The 16264-nt window shown below is 38.7% G+C and overlaps 2 protein-coding genes across 3 annotated transcripts in view; both read left to right on the top strand.

The window, feature by feature from the left end:
• The first annotated feature begins 634 nt into the window (after positions 1–634).
• LOC135520962 (zymogen granule membrane protein 16-like) lies at positions 635–3040 on the top strand. Of its 2 annotated transcripts, none has more exons than XM_064946843.1 (5): positions 635–711; positions 884–905; positions 1054–1106; positions 1383–1551; positions 2052–3040. In XM_064946843.1, exons 3-5 carry the CDS (start codon positions 1055–1057, stop codon positions 2416–2418), a joined length of 588 nt encoding a protein of 195 aa, XP_064802915.1. In that variant the 5' UTR covers positions 635–711; positions 884–905; position 1054; the 3' UTR covers positions 2419–3040. The 2 variants fall into 2 exon arrangements, with proteins under 2 accessions (XP_064802915.1, XP_064802918.1); XM_064946846.1 differs by having other exon boundaries at positions 642–715.
• A 9313-nt stretch (positions 3041–12353) lies between these two features.
• LOC135519834 (focal adhesion kinase 1-like) overlaps positions 12354–16264 on the top strand; it is a 36273-nt gene continuing 32362 nt past the window's right edge. The window contains exons 1-3 of the mRNA XM_064945042.1: positions 12354–12397; positions 12511–12601; positions 12911–13071. Coding sequence (XP_064801114.1) covers positions 12354–12397; positions 12511–12601; positions 12911–13071 — 296 coding nt within the window. The remainder of the gene's footprint in view (positions 12398–12510; positions 12602–12910; positions 13072–16264) is intronic.

Raw genomic sequence — 16264 nt, 5'->3', positions numbered from 1 at the left:
TCTGCAGAACATGAAATCAGATTGTTATCCTGTAGTAACATGAACAGGTTGCCAGTGATTTAATGAAGATGTGAGTATTGTAACGGACTGCAGAAAACGTTGGAAAATAATGGAGACGGAAAATGTAGAATCTCATCTGCCCCTCTAGAATTAAATGGAAAAACATGTTCTGAAACAAATATTCTACAATAAAATACTGTAGGTATTTAAGCAAACCACTGAACTAACCATCCTGTTAATGACCAGCTCTACTTGTCTTTTTCAGCGTGTTAATGTTTGAAGGGAAGGAGTTCCTCTTGGTGTCATTAAATAACTGGGGGATTGGGGACTAATTTTGAGCGATTTTCGTACACATTCATACGATGTTGGTATATTATTTTAATTGTTCGGTTGTTAGATTGTATATTTTGTTAATCCCTATTTCAGATCATTAATTTGTTACAATTCAAAAGAACACAATTATTATTTCCTTATAGTACTTCCTTGATACTCCCTCCCAAAGTAGCCTCGACCAATTAGTAAACAATGTCTGACTTCTCAATAGTGATTGACGAAAGGTGTTCTTTGTCATGCTCCTTCCATCTAGAGCTGATGGAATGTTCAGCAGGTATAAATGCAGTTCTTAGAGGAAGCAGTAGACTATAAGGACCTGGCAGAGACAGAGAGACAAGAAGCTTTCACAGGTTTTCACACACATCTCAAGATAGCACTGTGGGTAACTACACAACTAATTCAATAGAAAATGTGCACTTGTTTTTAATGCATAATACTGGTGTGGGAAATGTTATGAAGTTAATACTCATTATCTCTTGGTTCTTGGTTTAATAATGGTTTGTTGTTTGTTACGTCACAATTCAAAAGGTTATTTTCTTCTCCCTCCTAGGAAACACTGGTTGACCTGACAGGTAAAATGACTAATTTGTTTTGACAAACTACTATGAAAAACATTATTAACTACATTTTCTTTCAGGTTTTGCCATTTAAAGTGAAATGGAATGAGAGTGAAATTGACTGAAATTAAAGGTCTTAAGTGTTGATGCCTCACTTTTGCAGAATGTTCTTAATCCTGGTTGTCACAGTGTTCTTGGCTGGCTGCTTGGCAATGCGTGAGTTATAAAAATACAATTCTGAATTATAATTATTAAAAATTAGCTTTTGTGCTTTCACCAACTTGTATTTTTCAGTTAGACTGAGGAGTTCTTCTTTGAGACATAAACTGATGGATTAAATCATTGCAGAATGTACTGAAGTTAATTCATTTGCACTTTATTCATAATGTAAAGATCTTTCAGAAATCTGTTGGTAAAATTAAAATTATGTATATATAAATATGTATTATTAATATAGTAAATATAGTAAACATATTGGCCATGTTATTTTAGCCATCAAAGACCCGTACTCGTATTCCTCTGCGGTGGGTCAGGGAGGTGGCACCCCATTTGCTTCCTACGGTGAGGGGCGCATCACAGGAGTCAGAGTGTGGGAGACCAACAACAACTACTACTACTACTACTACTACTACAACTACAACAGCAACAACTTCATCAGCGGGTGAGCAGACCCTGACCCATGAACAGACACCACTGACTCAGTCCAACTACACTACCCAATAGACACCACTGACTCAGTCCAACTACACTACCCAACACACACCACTAACTCAGTCCAACTACACTACCCAACACACACTACTGACTCAGTACAACTACACTACACAATAGAGACCACTGACTCAGTACAACTACACCACCCAACAGACACCACTGACTCAGTCCAACTACACTACCCAACAAACACCACTGACTCAGTCCAACTACACTACCCAACAGACTTTCATTATTTCTTTCTTTCTTTCTTTCTTTTTTTATGTATTTATTTATTTGTTGTGTTTATTACATATTCAGTTTATGACCAAACGATATTGTTATCTTATCTAACCCAGAGTACAATGTAAAATGTAATTCCTTGATTTTCTCTGACGCTACCTGCTGTCTCTGTCTGAATGTGCCTTATCAAAACACAACCAATGTGAAAAGCTTCCTCTGTTTTAGGTTCCAGCTGAGATACGGCAACACCTGGTCTCCTGTGTTCGGTAACGAAGGGAGTGTAAAGCAGGTGATGGAGCTGTTTAATGATGAGGCCATCGTTGAGGTGTCTGGGAAGTACAACCCAGCAGACTACATCTGCTACCTGGTGTTAACCACTAACATGGGGCGCACTCTGTCAGCCGGCCTGCCCAACCAGGTCTCCTTCAACTTCTACCCAACCAACATGGGCAATGAGCTGAGGATCCTCAGCGGTCGCTTCAACGGTGCTGGGATCACCTCCATCGGAGCCCACTGGGGATTGGTGGACATGGAAGGGGCTGGAAACAGTACTCAGGAAACAGCACTGGAAACAGTAACTCCTATTTATTAGGGGGAAAAAGTATGTCCTGCTCTTTGGGATGGTATCCCAGATACAGATTAAGCCTAGTCCTGGACTAGTTACTTTCCATGGAGATTCTCCATTCTACATGCTTTTTAGTCCAGGAGTAAACTTAATCTGGGTCCAGGAAACTGACCCTATATGTTGGACGGATGTTTGACAGAACTGTTTTTTATGTCTCTATCTGAATGAATGAATTTGAATGTTAAGAAATATTTTTGTGCTGCTTCAAGTGAGGAATCACCTCAAAAATACTTCCAAATTATTCAAACATTCAAATTCATTCAGGTTAAATTCTCATGAAGCGCCCATCAGATAGTGAAATAAAAAAACAGTTCTGTCAGCGTCCATCGGATAGGAATATTCAAACAGTCCTGTCAGCTTGGGTCAACATGCGTTGTTATCACATTTTATCACTATAAAGGTACGAATCATATGGGATTCAAAGGATTCATTATATCTTTGATTAATGGAACAATCAAATATTATGGGGAGATAATAGCGTTTCAGGGTGTTTCTCCTTCACTATTTTATACATGCTGCATTTATTACTTGTTGTTGCTTTTCTGCTACATCTGCTTATGGACATTTTAATAAAAAGCATATCTTTAAATCACTATATTTCATTTTATTCCTTTTGATAAGACAATACATACAGTAGTGACCAGAAGCTACGATAAACTAATCTGTCATCTTAACAAACCCTTCCTCAATGGTGTCAATAAGGAACTACATTTATAACAGCAAGACCGTTAAAACGCCTATCCAATAGTAATGAAGGGAAAATGGATAGTTACACATTGGGATATCATTTTCCACGATACATCATGTCGTATCGCATCAACAATAACAAACTATAATGTTTGTGCTAGTTGGCCGTCCCTGCTCTAAAACTCTTATTTTCCTTCGTAGACTGTTTTCCTTCATAGACATTGTCATTTGAAATAGGAAGCGTATTTTGGGGGGCAATTTTACTTCCATTATTTTCTCATGCTTTCCAGTCTCTCTGCCACAGACATATAGTGAGCAATGTTTGGAACATCGAATCACAATAAAATCACAATATATAACTGCAATACGTGTGGAATAATGAGAATCGTAATACATATCATATCAACACCATATAATTGTGACAATGTGGGGCTGCATAGTGTTTTAGTTAAAGCTAAAGTCTGAGATTTGGGAAGCTGTTCAATATACAGCTGTATACCAAAACAAGTGGTGGGGAAGGACACCACTTTGTTACGAATCACAGACTGTGTGGATGGTCTAGATTAGACAGTTTGATAGATGGGGTTTATACAGTATATGGATGGTCTAGATTAGACAGTTTGATAGATGGGGTTTATACAGTATATGGATGGTCTAGATTAGACAGTTTGATAGATGGGGTTTATACAGTATATGGATGGTCTAGATTAGACAGTTTGATAGATGTGGTTTATACAGTATATGGATGGTCTAGATTAGACAGTTTGATAGATGGGGTTTATACAGTATATGGATGGTCTAGATTAGACAGTTTGATTGATGTGGTTTATACAGTATATGGATGGTCTAGATTAGACAGTTTGATTGATAGATTTATACAGTATATGGATGGTCTAGATTAGACAGTTTGGATGGTCTTATACAGTATATGGATGGTCTAGATTAGACAGTTTGATAGATGGGTTTATACAGTATATGGATGGTCTAGATTAGACAGTTTGATAGATGGGGTTTATACAGTATATGGATGGTCTAGATTAGACAGTTTGATAGATGGGGTTTATACAGTATATGGATGGTCTAGATTAGACAGTTTGATAGATGTGGTTTATACAGTATATGGATGATCTAGATTAGACAGTTTGATAGATGTGGTTTATACAGTATAGGGATGGTCTAGATTAGACAGTTTGATAGATGTGGTTTATACAGTATATGGATGGTCTAGATTAGACAGTTTGATAGATGTGGTTTATACAGTATATGGATGGTCTAGATTAGACAGTTTGATAGATGTGGTTTATACAGTATATGGATGGTCTAGATTAGACAGTTTGATAGATGGGGTTTATACAGTATATGGATGATCTAGATTAGACAGTTTGATAGATGGGGTTTATACAGTATATGGATGGTCTAGATTAGACAGTTTGATAGATGGGGTTTATACAGTATATGGATGGTCTAGATTAGACAGTTTGATAGATGGGGTTTATACAGTATATGGATGGTCTAGATTAGACAGTTTGATAGATGGGGTTTATACAGTATATGGATGGTCTAGATTAGACAGTTTGATAGATGGGGTTTATACAGTATATGGATGGTCTAGATTAGACAGTTTGATAGATGGGGTTTTACAGTACATGGATGGTCTAGATTAGACAGTTTGATAGATGGGGTTTATACAGTATATGGATGGTCTAGATTAGACAGTTTGATAGATGGGGTTTATACAGTATATGGATGGTCTAGATTAGACAGTTTGATAGATGGGGTTTATACAGTACATCGATGGTCTAGATTAGACAGTTTGATAGATGTGGTTTATACAGTATATGGATGGTCTAGATTAGACAGTTTGATAGATGGGGTTTATACAGTATATGGATGGTCTAGATTAGACAGTTTGATAGATGGGGTTTATACAGTACATGGATGGTCTAGATTAGACAGTTTGATAGATGGGGTTTATACAGTATATGGATGGTCTAGATTAGACAGTTTGATAGATGGGGTTTATACAGTATATGGATGGTCTAGATTAGACAGTTTGATAGATGTGGTTTATACAGTATATGGATGGTCTAGATTAGAGAGTTTGATAGATGGGGTTTATACAGTACATGGATGGTCGATTAGACAGTTTGATAGATGGGGTTTATACAGTATATGGATGGTCTAGATTAGACAGTTTGATAGATGTGGTTTATACAGTATATGGATGGTCTAGATTAGACAGTTTGATAGATGGGGTTTATACAGTATATGGATGGTCTAGATTAGACAGTTTGATAGATGGGGTTTATACAGTATATGGATGGTCTAGATTAGACAGTTTGATAGATGTGGTTTATACAGTATATGTTTAGATTAGATTTGATAGATGTGGTTTATACAGTATAGGGATGGTCTAGATTAGACAGTTTGATAGATGTGGTTTATACAGTATATGGATGGTCTAGATTAGACAGTTTGATAGATGTGGTTTATACAGTATATGGATGGTCTAGATTAGACAGTTTGATAGATGTGGTTTATACAGTATATGGATGGTCTAGATTAGACAGTTTGATAGATGGGGTTTATACAGTATATGGATGATCTAGATTAGACAGTTTGATAGATGGGGTTTATACAGTATATGGATGGTCTAGATTAGACAGTTTGATAGATGGGGTTTATACAGTATATGGATGGTCTAGATTAGACAGTTTGATAGATGGGGTTTATACAGTATATGGATGGTCTAGATTAGACAGTTTGATAGATGGGGTTTATACAGTATATGGATGGTCTAGATTAGACAGTTTGATAGATGGGGTTTATACAGTATATGGATGGTCTAGATTAGACAGTTTGATAGATGGGGTTTATACAGTACATGGATGGTCTAGATTAGACAGTTTGATAGATGGGGTTTATACAGTATATGGATGGTCTAGATTAGACAGTTTGATAGATGGGGTTTATACAGTATATGGATGGTCTAGATTAGACAGTTTGATAGATGGGGTTTATACAGTACATGGATGGTCTAGATTAGACAGTTTGATAGATGTGGTTTATACAGTATATGGATGGTCTAGATTAGACAGTTTGATAGATGGGGTTTATACAGTATATGGATGGTCTAGATTAGACAGTTTGATAGATGGGGTTTATACAGTACATGGATGGTCTAGATTAGACAGTTTGATAGATGGGGTTTATACAGTATATGGATGGTCTAGATTAGACAGTTTGATAGATGGGGTTTATACAGTATATGGATGGTCTAGATTAGACAGTTTGATAGATGTGGTTTATACAGTATATGGATGGTCTAGATTAGACAGTTTGATAGATGGGGTTTATACAGTACATGGATGGTCTAGATTAGACAGTTTGATAGATGGGGTTTATACAGTATATGGATGGTCTAGATTAGACAGTTTGATAGATGTGGTTTATACAGTATATGGATGGTCTAGATTAGACAGTTTGATAGATGGGGCTTATACAGTATATGGATGGTCTAGATTAGACAGTTTGATAGATGGGGTTTATACAGTATATGGATGGTCTAGATTAGACAGTTTGATAGATGTGGTTTATACAGTATATGGATGGTCTAGATTAGACAGTTTGATAGATGGGGTTTATACAGTACATGGATGGTCTAGATTAGACAGTTTGATAGATGTGGTTTATACAGTATATGGATGGTCTAGATTAGACAGTTTGATAGATGGGGTTTATACAGTATATGAATGGTCTAGATTAGACAGTTTGATAGATGGGGTTTATACAGTATATGGATGGTCTAGATTAGACAGTTTGATAGATGGGGCTTATACAGTATATGGATGGTCTAGATTAGACAGTTTGATAGATGGGGTTTATACAGTATATGGATGGTTCAACAGTCAAAGCTGCTTAACTTGTTTTGGTGAGATAGAATGAAAGTAGGAAAAAAATGTATTGTCTTTGTTTGACAGAATAAGTCAGTGGTTCCTTGAAGCATTGTCTTAGTCCTGTCACGCCCTGGTCTTAGTATTTTGTGTTTTCTTTATTATTTTGGTCAGGCCAGGGTGTGACATGGGTTTATTATGTGGTGTGTTTTGTCTTGGGTTTTTTGTAGGTGTTGGGATTGTGAATTAGTAGAGTTATCTAGAAAAGTTTATGGTTGCCTGAAGTGGTTCTCAATCAGAGGCAGGTGTTTATCGTTGTCTCTGATTGGGAACCATATTTAGGCAGCCATATTCTTTGAGTTTTTTGTGGGTGATTGTTCCTGTTCCTGTCTCTGTGTTAGTTTGCACCAGTATAGGCTGTTTCGGTTTTCGTGTTACGTTTGTTGTTTTTGTATTGATTCGTGTTCCTTGTTTCATTAAAACATGAATCTAAATAGCCACGCCGCATTTTGGTCCGACTCTCCTTCACCTGAAGAAAGCCGTTACAAGTCCCAGTAAGTCCGAGCGAATTTGAGGAACACATCGATTTAAATGGTGCAAAAATTATATGGATTTTTTTTTCTATTTGCATTTAGTGTATTGTGGATGATACTGCAATGGGAAGGCTGCAAATCTTAAACTATATGTGATTTTTCTAAAATGTTAGCTTGACTACTGCTTCACTACTGTATATTCAGACCAGAATCACTAATTAGTCTGAGTATCCCCCTGTATTGCATCACAAAGCAAAACCCTGGCAGCATTTCAAATAATGTACAGTAGGTGTTTTTGACAAGTTTCCATACTATGTGCACTGAACAACAAAAAAGGCAATGTGTTTTGTTTACATCGGTTCGTGAGCATTTCTCCTTTGCCAAGACAGGTGTGGCATATCAAGACGCTGATTAAACAGCATGATTGTTATACAGGTGCACCTTTTGCTGGGGAAAATGAAAGGTCACTCTAAAATGTGCAGTTGTGTCACACAACACAATGCCAAAGATGTCTCAAGTTGAGGGAGCGTGCAAATGGCATGCTGACTGCAGGAATGTCCACCAGCGCTGTTGCCAGAGAAGATAATGTTAATTTCTCTACCATAACCGTCTCCAACACCATTTTCGAGAATTTGGCAGTACTTCCAACCAGCCTCATAACCGCAGACCACTTGTACCCACGCCAGCCCAGGACCTCCACATCTGGCTTCTTCCACTGAGGGATCGTCTGAGACCAGCCACCCAGAAAGTTGATGAATCTGTGGGTCTGCACAACCAAAGAATTTCTGCACAAACTGTCAGAAACTGTGTCAGGAAAGCCACCTCCAACATTGTTTTTAGATAATTTGGCAGTACTTCCAATCGGCCTCACAACAACAGACCACAAGTATGGCGTCATGTGGGCGAGATTATGAACGTTGTGGACAGAGTGCCCCATGGTGGCGTTGGGGCTATGGTATGGGCAGACATAAGTTATGGACAACGAATACAATTGCATTTTTATCGATGGCAATTTGAATGCACAGTGATACCGTAATGAGATCCTGAGGCCCATTGTTGTGCCATTCGTCTACTGCCTTCCCCTCATGTTTCAGCATGATAATGCACGGCCCAATGTCGCAAGGATCTGTACACAATTCTTGGAAGCTGAAAATGTCCTAGTTCTTCCATGGCCTGCATACTCACTAGACATGTTCCCCATTGAGCATGTTTGGAATGCTCTGGACCAGGATGCACAAAAGCGTGTTCCAGTTCCCGCCAATATCCAGCAACTTCGCACAGCCATTGAAGAGGAGTGGGACAACATTCCACAGGCCACAATCAATGGCCTGATCAACTCTATGTGAAGGAGATGTGTCGCGCTTCTTGAGGCAAATGTTGGTCTAATCAGATACTGACTGGTTTTCTGATACCCACCCCTACTTTTTCAAAGGTACCTGTGACCAACAGATGCATATCTGTATTCCCAGTCATGTGAAATCCATTGATTAGGGCCCCCCAAAACATTATTGACTGATTTCCTTATATGAACTGTAACTCTGTAAAATATTCTAAATTGTTGCATGCTGCATTTATATTTTTGTTCAGTGCAGTAGACTCGTAGCTAGCTAAACAATGAACCATAATCCCAACTCATGACGTCACCAACCTGGCTCAATGTTAGCTAGCCAAGCAAATGGCTATGAGATACGAATAATAAGAGCATACACGTAATGTTAGCTAGCGAGCCTGCCAGCTAACATTAGCTGCATTAGCCAGGATTACCAACACATACTGATCAGCTCAATAGACATATGGAAGACCAATTCAAACTCATCTCTCAGCATGTCCAGTCCACTCATTTTTCTCAGAGGCAAGCAAGAAGACTACTGTCTTTTTTCTGTGGCTAAACCAACTAGGCTCATAATTTAACAATTGAATTTGTATTTACAGATGGCATACAAGTTTGTTATTCAGGCACATGAAAGTTCACATGTTCGAGAAGGCATTTCTGCTAAAAAACGCATGATAAAAAAACAGTTTACGTTCAAACGCCTGTCCTGTGAAGTAGTGACCCGCAACATAGGACAAGTTTCCTGAAACGGGTCACATATATGAATATATTATTCCTATATGATCATTTTTGGGAATAATCAATAAGAGAATGAACTGTAATGTTCTTCATCAGCCCTGTTTCTTAGCCTTGTATTGTAGCACCATCTAGTGTGGGACAACATTACTGTCCAATCCATTTTAATATTGGAGTTAAAGCTCTTCAGCGTCCACATCACTGAGGACATGTCATGGACCAACACCACCACCACTGTTGTAGGCGTTATCACAGTGTGCGTCGCTGCTCCTTCCATCTTCAATATCAAACAACCGCTTTTGGATCCTGGCCCTCTGAATTAAGAAAAACTCTAATCAATGGAAGGTGGAAAACTCTAATCAATGGAAGGTGGAAAAAATAGCCATGGTCTTTCCTGAGTAGGCAACAAGACTTCTGCGGAACTCTGTGAATTTGTGAAACAACTAGTTTTTGTTTATTTTATATATTAATGTCTAGGACCTGTCTGAATGTTATTCTGTCATCGTATAACAAAGCCTACTGTATGTAGGCAAAGTCACTGAGTTGAGAGTGGTTGCATAAAGAGGAACTTATTTTTGATGATAGGGAAATCAGCCTGCCAGAAAGTATTGCCTTTTCATGCTCGTATGGTTGGTAATGTTTTGCATAGGGTGCTTTATTTCAGAGGACCCGAGCAGGAACAATCTACAGCCAAAGACTTGAAGAGAGACCAAGCCAGTAGAATGCAGATTGCAGTTTTGAAACTGAGGTAAAAGTTCAGTAACTGCAGTCGGCTGTGTTATTACAGTTGCAATAATTGCTGCATACTGCTGTTATACTGCAATTAAACAGCACTCTGACTGCAATCTTTTTTCATAAGGGCAATTATTATTTTTATTTTTTTAAGGGCAATGACAGCAGGCAGAGTCTCACTTCTAAAGGAGTGCATAATGCAGGTTAGCTGTGGATTATTAATTTACTAAACCGTAGTCGCACCCTTGCTCAAACAGATACTGTACAGTGTGCCTTTTGGTCAAACAGAACAGTGTGTGTTCAGTTAACGACTGTCTAGACCTGCTGGGGCATGTCCAATAAGGACCAGAGTCCTGGCCTAATGTACCTTCGCTAAACCAGACAGTTGTTGATGTAGTTTTCAATCATTGATAAGTTACTACTCTCTCCAGTTAGAAACTCGATATTCATCACCATGTCCTCAGTGTGACAGTAATAAATGTGTTCTGTGGTGGTGTCTAATCTGAACCAGCAGATGACAGCATATAGACAGACAAAGCTCATGGGGAAAGGCAAAGGAAAATGTGAAAACAGCTGAAGGCTTAACTACAACTTTTATATAGTCTTAACAACCAACATAACTGGCGATGAAATTACATGAAAACAGAATATTATACACGTGTTAATACTGCTAAGAAATGTAAGTATGGACACTTAAGTTCACCCTGTAACAAACTGAAGGGGAGCGCCAGGGACATGTTGAGAGAGCAGTGGGGAGAGGCATTGTGTGTTAATACAAGGCTCCTATCTGGGAACCCTCCTCATCACGAATAAATAAATGCAAAACAGGACTTAATCAATTCATTCATAAGTGACATGTGTTTGACTGTGCTACATCTTGTGACATTGTCATTAAGAATATTCATAGTGATATTTTTTCGTTTTAAGTCCGCTATACATCCAAATGGTATGGAGGCCAAAAGATCACTGGGACACTCGATAGTAATCTTCATCAAAAGCACATCGACTTTGTTGTATGCATTGTTTATTTAGGATTATATAATGGGTGGGTCTAATTCTGAATGCTGATTGGTTAAAACCTCATTCCAGCCTTAAAACCCCATTAAAGCCGATGTCTATTCCACAAGTTACCACCGGCTAAATCTATAACGTTAAAATGCCTATTTACTCTGTTCCATTTGCCTGCGCAATCCACTGTCTCATCAGCCCAGCCAGGCAATTTATAAACTTGATTACCACTATAAAAGGCATCTAGACATTACCTCAAGTTTCTTTTAGACTAACATTTTGGTTTCAACAGCGGAGATTTGCATAAACCTTGGGGTCTGTCTCTCCAACATTTGCAACATTGTTTCAATATTCAAGCCGTCCCATCGTAATGAAAGTGTCGGGAGGAGACAGACAGGCAGGCCGCATTTCTCAGCCAGTCGAAATCATGAATCAGTGGCATAATTTTTATGGATATAAACAAAGAAATGCCTATAGAAAGCAGGTCAAACGGAACAAAGTGCAACTAGTATGTAGTTTTTCCAGCTTCAGTTTGATGTGATTGTGTTAGCTGTGTTGTTGGCTAGCTCCTCTGAACAACAATGTTCTGACAAGAGAGCACATTTCCTATGCCAGGTGAAATTGCGGCTTATTAGCTCATTGTTATGGATGTATCCAAATGTCTCTAGAAAACTGCGTTATCAAATGCAAATTCAGGTACTTTGTTGTTTTCTGGCTGCACTGTTTGATGTGACTGAAAGTTAGCCGTAGTTGGCTAGCTAGCAAGCAAGGGATGGGAACGTTGCCAGCCAGTATGGCAATAGAACATTTAGATCGACGATTGGGTCGCGTCCATAGATACAGCTGGCATGGGTAGCAACCCTAGATTTGTGTTGGGACTAAATCTCGTGGAAGGATAAAATAGTATGAATAAATAAATCAAAAAAAATATATGTCAATCATTATTTGAATATGTTGGTAACCCATTCTATAAAAGTGATAATGCCAGAGAAGCTGGTGTTTGGAGGATATTTTGCCCCCATGTGGTAAGGGTAGGTAACAACACATTCAACGAGCTGATCCACAACATCGGGGCCCCGAAGGGGTGCGCGCTCAGTCCCCTCTTGTACTCCCTGTTCACTCATGACTGCATGACCAGGCACGACTCCAACACCGTCATTAAGTTAGCCGATGACACAATAGTGGTAAGCCTGATCACCGACCACGACGGGACAGCCTATAGGGAGGAGGTCAGAGACCCGGCCATGTGGTGCCAGGACAACAACTTCTCCCTCAATGTGATCAAGACAAAGGAGATGATTGTGGACGACAGGAAAAGGAGGACACAGCACGCCCCCATTCTCATCAACGAGGCTGTAGTGGAACAGGTTGAGCGCTTCAAGTTCCTTGGTGTCCACATCACCAACAAACTAGACCGGTCCAAGCACACCAAGACAGTCGTGAAAAAGGCACCACAAAACCTATTCCCCCTCAGGAGACTGAAAAGATTTGGCATGGGTCCTCATACCCTCAAAAGATTCTACAACTGCACCACCGAGAGCATCCTGACTGGTTGCATCACTGCCTGGTATGGCAACTGCTCAGCCTCTGACCGCAAGGCACTGCAGTGGGTATTGCTTACGACCCAGTACATCACTGGGGCCAAGCTTCCTGCCAACCAGGACCTCTATACCAGGCGGAAGGCCCTAAAAATTGTCAAGTAAGTAAGTTAATAATGCGTTTTATTGTTGTACAGCATTCAGTTGCCATTATTAGGCCTATCTTTTCATAGAGGTGGGATAGGAACATACAGTCCATCTATCTGTCCTCAGACAAACAGCAACATGAGATTCCCTGATTCAATGGAGGAGTGAACACATTCTCTTTGAACATTTTTAATGGTGGTTTCTAGACAATTACCAGGAAGAGTATTGTTATCAGTCAGTGTGGTAGTGAATAAAAATAATGGACCATCAATTATTTATTTGTCTGCAATCCAATGCTTCATCAAGGCATATTACCCCATTCCCTTAAATTACTGATATTACCCCATTCCCTTAAATTACTGATATTACCCCATTCCCTTAAATTACTGATATTACCCCATTCCCTTAAATTACTGATATTACCCCATTCCCTTAAATTACTGATATTACCCCATTCCCTTAAATTACTGATATTACCCCATTCCCTTAAATTACTGATATTACCCCCATTCCCTTAAATTACTGATATTACCCCATTCCCTTAAATTACTGATATTACCCCATTCCCTTAAATTACTGATATTACCCCATTCCGTTAAATTACTGATATTACCCCCATTCCGTTAAATTACTGATATTACCCCCATTCCCTTAAATTACTGATATTACCCCCATTCCCTTAAATTACTGATATTACCCCGTTCCATTAAATTACTGATATTACCCCCATTCCCTTAAATTACTGATATTATCCCATTCTGTTAAATTACTGATATTACCCCCATTCCCTTAAATTACTGATATTACCCCATTCCCTTAAATTACTGATATTACCCCATTCCATTAAATTACTGATATTACCCCATTCCCTTAAATTACTGATATTACCCCATTCCATTAAATTACTGATATTACCCCATTCCCTTAAATTACTGATATTACCCCATTCCCTTAAATTACTGATATTACCCCATTCCCTTAAATTACTGATATTACCCCATTCCATTAAATTACTGATATTACCCCCATTCCATTAAATTACTGATATTACCCCCATTCCATTAAATTACTGATATTACCCCATTCCCTTAAATTACTGATATTACCCCATTCCCTTAAATTACTGATATTACCCCATTCCCTTAAATTACTGATATTACCCCCATTCCCTTAAATTACTGATATTACCCCCATTCCGTTAAATTACTGATATTACCCCCATTCCGTTAAATTACTGATATTACCCCCATTCCGTTAAATTACTGATATTACCCCCATTCCGTTAAATTACTGATATTACCCCATTCCTTTAAATGACTGATATTACCCCCATTCCTTTAAATTACTGATATTACCCCCATTCCCTTAAATGACTGATATTACCCCATTCCATTAAATTACTGATATTACCCCCATTCCCTTAAATTACTGATATTACCCCCATTCCCTTAAATTACTGATATTACCCCCATTCCCTTAAATTACTGATATTACCCCCATTCCCTTAAATTACTGATATTACCCCCATTCCCTTAAATTACTGATATTACCCCCATTCCCTTAAATTACTGATATTACCCCCTTTCCCTTAAATTACTGATATTACCCCCTTTCCCTTAAATTACTGATATTACCCCCATTCCCTTAAATTACTGATATTACCCCCTTTCCCTTAAATTACTGATATTACCCCCATTCCCTTAAATTACTTACACATATATATTTAAGTTAAAACAAGAGGAACAAGGCAAACCAGTTAAGAACAAATTAGTATATTTGGCCTACACCGGCCAAACCTGGACAACGCTGGGCCAATTGGGCGCCGCCCTATGGGACTCCCAATCTTGGCAGGTTGTGATACTGCCTGGATGATTGAAAAAGAAAATTAAACTAGCAGAATTATATATTTTTTAAGGTCTTTTATGGTCTCTGGAGCAGCTGATTTAGAAGAGAGGACGATGGAGAGAAAGGATGAGTCTGGAATCGCTGTTATTTGCTCTTTCTCTGGAATAGGCCCAGATCTCCGTAATTTGCTTGAAGAAAAGAGGCAGGAAAAGAAGCCGCAGATCGGGCTGCCCTGCTGAGAATCCATAGGCGAGTGATAAAACTCCCACGGCCATCCGTTCTTCTTGCCAACGTGCAATCATTGGAAAATACAATTGATGACCTATGATTAAGATTATCTTACCAACGGGACATTAAAAACTGTAATATCATATATGTATGTAACATACAGTATATCAATATGTTTCACCAAGACATGGCTAAATGATGATACGGATAATATAGAGCTGGAGGGATTTTCCATGCACCGACAGAACAGAGAAGCTGTTCTTATGATACCTTATGATAAGCTGTAGACCACACTATCTACCAAGAGAGTTCTCATCTATATTATTTGTAGCCGTCTATATACCACCACAGAACAAAGCTGGCACTAAGACAGCTCTCAACCAACTCTATAAGGCCATAAGTAAAGAAGAAAATGCTCACCCAGAAGCGGCGCTCCTAGTGTTCTGGGACTTTAATGCAGGCAAACTTATAGGTGGTAAGAGTAGGAAATAATATGTCTGCCACGCTGATCCTTAACACTGGGGCCCCTCAGGGGTGTGCACTTAGTCCCCTCCTGTACTCCCTGTTCACCCACGACTGTGTGGCAAAACATGACTCCAACACCATCATTAAGTTTGCTGAGGACACAACAGTGGTAAACCGACTGTCAATGTAGATGCACTACACCCCTACCAAAGCATCTTGTCTGCTCAATGTGTATATTGATGTTTTTAAATTGTTGTGATTGGTGTTTTATGTTGTCAATTTGTCTTTGTATAAAACGTTATGTGCTGCTATTTTGGCCAAGTCTTTCTCTTAATAGTTTTTTATCTCAATGAGAATAATTTGGTAAAATAAAAAATATAAACAAATGGGAATTTCGAATTCATCTGGATTTTGGCATATTCATGTAATTGGTGTTTTGTTTAGTGTATATCTTTTTTAAATTCCTATCAGTGGTGTGTATTCATGGATGCCAAGGGCAACCAGGCTTCCCCCCAAAATAATCCAAGAAAGAAAGATAGAAAATAATGAATCTTTTGTCTGTCTGTGTTCCCTAATTTTGATAGTTTTGCTGATAGTGTATCATCATCAAGCCTCAAAACGATTTTCTTTGAAGGGAAGACGTGGTGCTTTTGAAATACTTTAATTTGT

The sequence above is a fragment of the Oncorhynchus masou genome, chromosome 29 (assembly GCF_036934945.1).
Source record: "Oncorhynchus masou masou isolate Uvic2021 chromosome 29, UVic_Omas_1.1, whole genome shotgun sequence".
NCBI classification, from domain to species: Eukaryota; Metazoa; Chordata; class Actinopteri; order Salmoniformes; family Salmonidae; genus Oncorhynchus; species Oncorhynchus masou.
This window is presented reverse-complemented; position numbering and strand designations above follow the sequence as displayed.

Excerpts from the sequence above, each read along its gene's own strand:
- LOC135520962 (XM_064946843.1), top strand. The coding sequence starts at position 1,055 with ATGTTCTTAATCCTGGTTGTCACAGTGTTCTTGGCTGGCTGCTTGGCA. Across the intron at positions 1,107-1,382 it reads GGCTGGCTGCTTGGCAATGC|CCATCAAAGACCCGTACTCG; the intron begins GTGAGTTATAAA and ends ATGTTATTTTAG. Across the intron at positions 1,552-2,051 it reads AGCAACAACTTCATCAGCGG|GTTCCAGCTGAGATACGGCA; the intron begins GTGAGCAGACCC and ends CCTCTGTTTTAG.